General features: G+C 37.8%; 1 protein-coding gene across 1 annotated transcript in view; it reads right to left on the reverse strand.

Annotated features, from left to right (window-relative positions):
• Positions 1-962: 962 nt before the first annotated feature.
• Positions 963-3,139, reverse strand: part of LOC102863313 (protein FRG1-like) — a 4,016-nt gene continuing 1,839 nt past the window's right edge. The window contains exon 2 of the mRNA XM_006882932.1: positions 963-1,664. Within this exon, the coding sequence (XP_006882994.1) occupies positions 963-1,664 (702 nt within the window). The remainder of the gene's footprint in view (positions 1,665-3,139) is intronic.

A 3,139-nucleotide genomic window follows, 5' to 3' on the forward strand; every position in this document is an offset into this window, starting at 1 on the left:
AGTGTGTCAAGAGCAGCATCTGTTTGTTGAAATATGTCAATTGATATTCCATCAATTCCAATTCCCGAGGCCTTGTTTTTTGCCAATTCCTTCAGAGAAGCTTGAACTTCCTCCTTCATCACCATTGCCTATTAATTATATGTTGTTTCATTAAATTTTTCTGTGTCAGTCAATCTTTTTTGCACAGTGATTCTATATACTCCTTACTTCTTCATTTAAAGTTTCTAGGATCATTTCATATTCTGCCAAAGCTTTCTTAAGAATCCCAACTCAAGTCTTGAATTTGTTCTTCAGTTCCTTCAGTTTAAGAAATTCTGAGTTCAGCCCTTTTGATCTTCTGACTCTAGCTGTTCACACATCTTATTATAATACTTTCCTTTGTCTTCCTGTGCTACCCTTTGAAATATTCTGCTCATCTCCTTAACGTCTTGATTTCCTCCTTTTGTTTTGGCTTTTCAGCATTCTAGTGCAATGTTCAGAGTCTTTTCTGACATCGATTGTGGTCTTTTCTTCCTCCTCAGTCTTTGTAATGCCCTTTTCCCCTTTCTTCATGGATGATATTCTTGATACCCTCCCACAGCTTATCTGGTTCATTAATTAATTAGTGTTCAAGGCCTCAAACCTGTTCCTGAGTTTGTTTTGAAATTCAGGTGGGATAGATTCAAGGTCAAATTTTAGTTCCTTTGGATTTAATTTTACCTACTTTAGCTTCAATTTGAACTTGCATATTAGTAGTTGATGGTTTGTTCCATAATGAGCACCTGATCTAGTTTTCACAGCCGGTACTGAGCTTCTCCAGCGATTCTTTCCATAGATGTAATTGACCTGATTCCTGCATATACAATCAGGTGAAATCTATGTGTATAGTCTATGTTTCTTTTTTTTTTTCCTACTGAGTATTTTATTCGAAAAACAACAACCAAAAAAACCACAACTGGGTAAGACAGAAACAGAAATCTTGGTCATTTGCAGTATCGGTCAGCTTTCAATTTGGCTCTCCTGTCCAGAAGTGTCTCATGCAAAAATCCATCTTTCCGAGCCTTTTTAAGAATTTTATTGTCTTCTTTACTTATTTTAAGTTTGTGGTCTTGGAAGCTCTGAAATTTCTTTACATAATTGACTTCACATTGTTTAATATTGCCTTTATCTTCTTCTGGAATGTCATCTTTTTTCTTGGTTTCTCTTTCAGCACAGGACCTGATCTTTATCATTTCTTCTCCTGCTGTTTTATTCTTTGCTTCTATATCACCTGCTTCATTGCATCTAATAAAGCAGCTATTTGAGGCCAATAAAGCCATTCTCCCATCTTGAAAGACTGGCTCCCATTGTTCTCTTGGCCCAATTGCATCTGAGCGTCCAACAAGTCCATCTGAATTTATACCAAGATATTTTCCATAGCCAGATTTCAGGGCAATCCTGGAATCAGACAGTTTGACAGCTGTAAACTGCTCTGGAGGGCTAGGGCCTTCATCAACTTCTTTATGTGGCGCTCCCAGTGTAAAAAGACCATTGTCAAGTGCATGAATATAGGTTCCTTTATCCATTTCAATGGCTATGGTTCCTGAAATTTCACCGAAGTTTGTTACGGTCCACCAGATTCCAACAATATCAAGTTGAGTTTCTTCATCCTCTTCTCTCTTTCTTTTCTTATCTTTGTTCTTCTTCTTATGTAAATTATGATTGATAGTTAAGATAATTATAAAAATAGACACTTGTTTACATTTTTAGTATAGTTTCCCAAAACTTATCCTTCACTCTCTGATAAACTGCTGAATGTAAAACCCTTAGGCAGTGTTCCCAAGGGCATTGATTCTGGCTTAATCCATGACACTTTATTTCTATCTCACTTAAAAGGACTCCAACCAGTTTTCACAGAGACCATGAGGAAATATTCAACGTATGTGTGAACATTCAGCCTCCAAAAAAAATCTTACTACTTAGAATATATGTGGCGATAAGAATGGAATGCATGTGAGAATCTGGGGTTTTTCAAAGTTTCAGAGTATGCTCGGGGGCCAGGGCCAGCCACCCTAGTCTATGTTTCTTATAAATGGTATTTGCAATGAATAAGTCCTTCATTGTACAGAATTCTTCAATTCTATCTCCAGACTAATTTCTGTCACCAAGTCTGTTTTCCAACTACTGATCCTTCTTCTCTGTCACCCACTTTTGCATTCCAGTCACCCATTATTATTTATGCTTCTTGATTGTCTGTCCAATCTATTTCTGACTGTAAAAGTTTGTAGAAATCATCTATTTCCTCCTCTGGCTCTGGTTGTCAGTATACATATTTGAATGATAGTGATATTCATTAGACTGCTTTGTATATACATGGATATTATCCTGTCATTCACAACATTATTATTACAAAATGGATCTATGAATTACTTTTTTTAGCTATGAAAGTAACTCCATTTTTCCTCACTTTTTCATCTCCTGCATAGATCATATAATTGTCTGAGTCAAAATATCCCAAGTCATCCCATCTCATTTCACCAATACCTAGTATATCAAGACTTATGTGTTCCATTTCTTTCTTTACAATGTCCAATTTTCCTACATTCAAGCTTCTCACATTCCATGTTAAAATCTCTAGTGTCTGCTTACAGCTGTTCCTTCTCCTTTGTGTTTCCATATTTGAGGGCTCAATCTCAATTACTATATCTTCTAGTCCAGTCAAGGTGTACTCTACGAGGTATACATCAGGTTTTTGAAGGCCTGTTATTTTGGAAGTTGATGTCCAATCCTTCTTACTAGTCTGTCTTGATTTGAATGCTCAGCTTTAGAACAGTATCTGACAGATAAGCATGTTACAGAAAGGGGCATATGAAAGACATTTTCCCATTATCAAAGTAACCAATAGATTCCATGTCATTCTCCCTGGCCCACTGCCCTTGGCACATGTTTCTTGACCCATCCCTCTCTTCACTCCACCAGCATCCCTTTTCCTTCCCGTTGTTGTTGTTGTTGTTATGTGCCATCGAGTCGTTTCCGACTCATAGCGACCCTATGCACAACAGCCCTAAACCCTGCTCTATCCTGCGCCAATCGCACCGCCTCTGACACACCCATCCCTATTACCCCAGTCACCGAATCAATCCATCTCATAGAGGGTCTTCCCCTCCTGCGTTGTCCCTCA

The sequence above is a fragment of the Elephantulus edwardii genome, unplaced genomic scaffold, assembly GCF_000299155.1.
Source record: "Elephantulus edwardii isolate Elephantulus edwardi_28Jun2011 unplaced genomic scaffold, EleEdw1.0 scaffold00025, whole genome shotgun sequence".
NCBI lineage: Eukaryota > Metazoa > Chordata > Mammalia > Macroscelidea > Macroscelididae > Elephantulus > Elephantulus edwardii.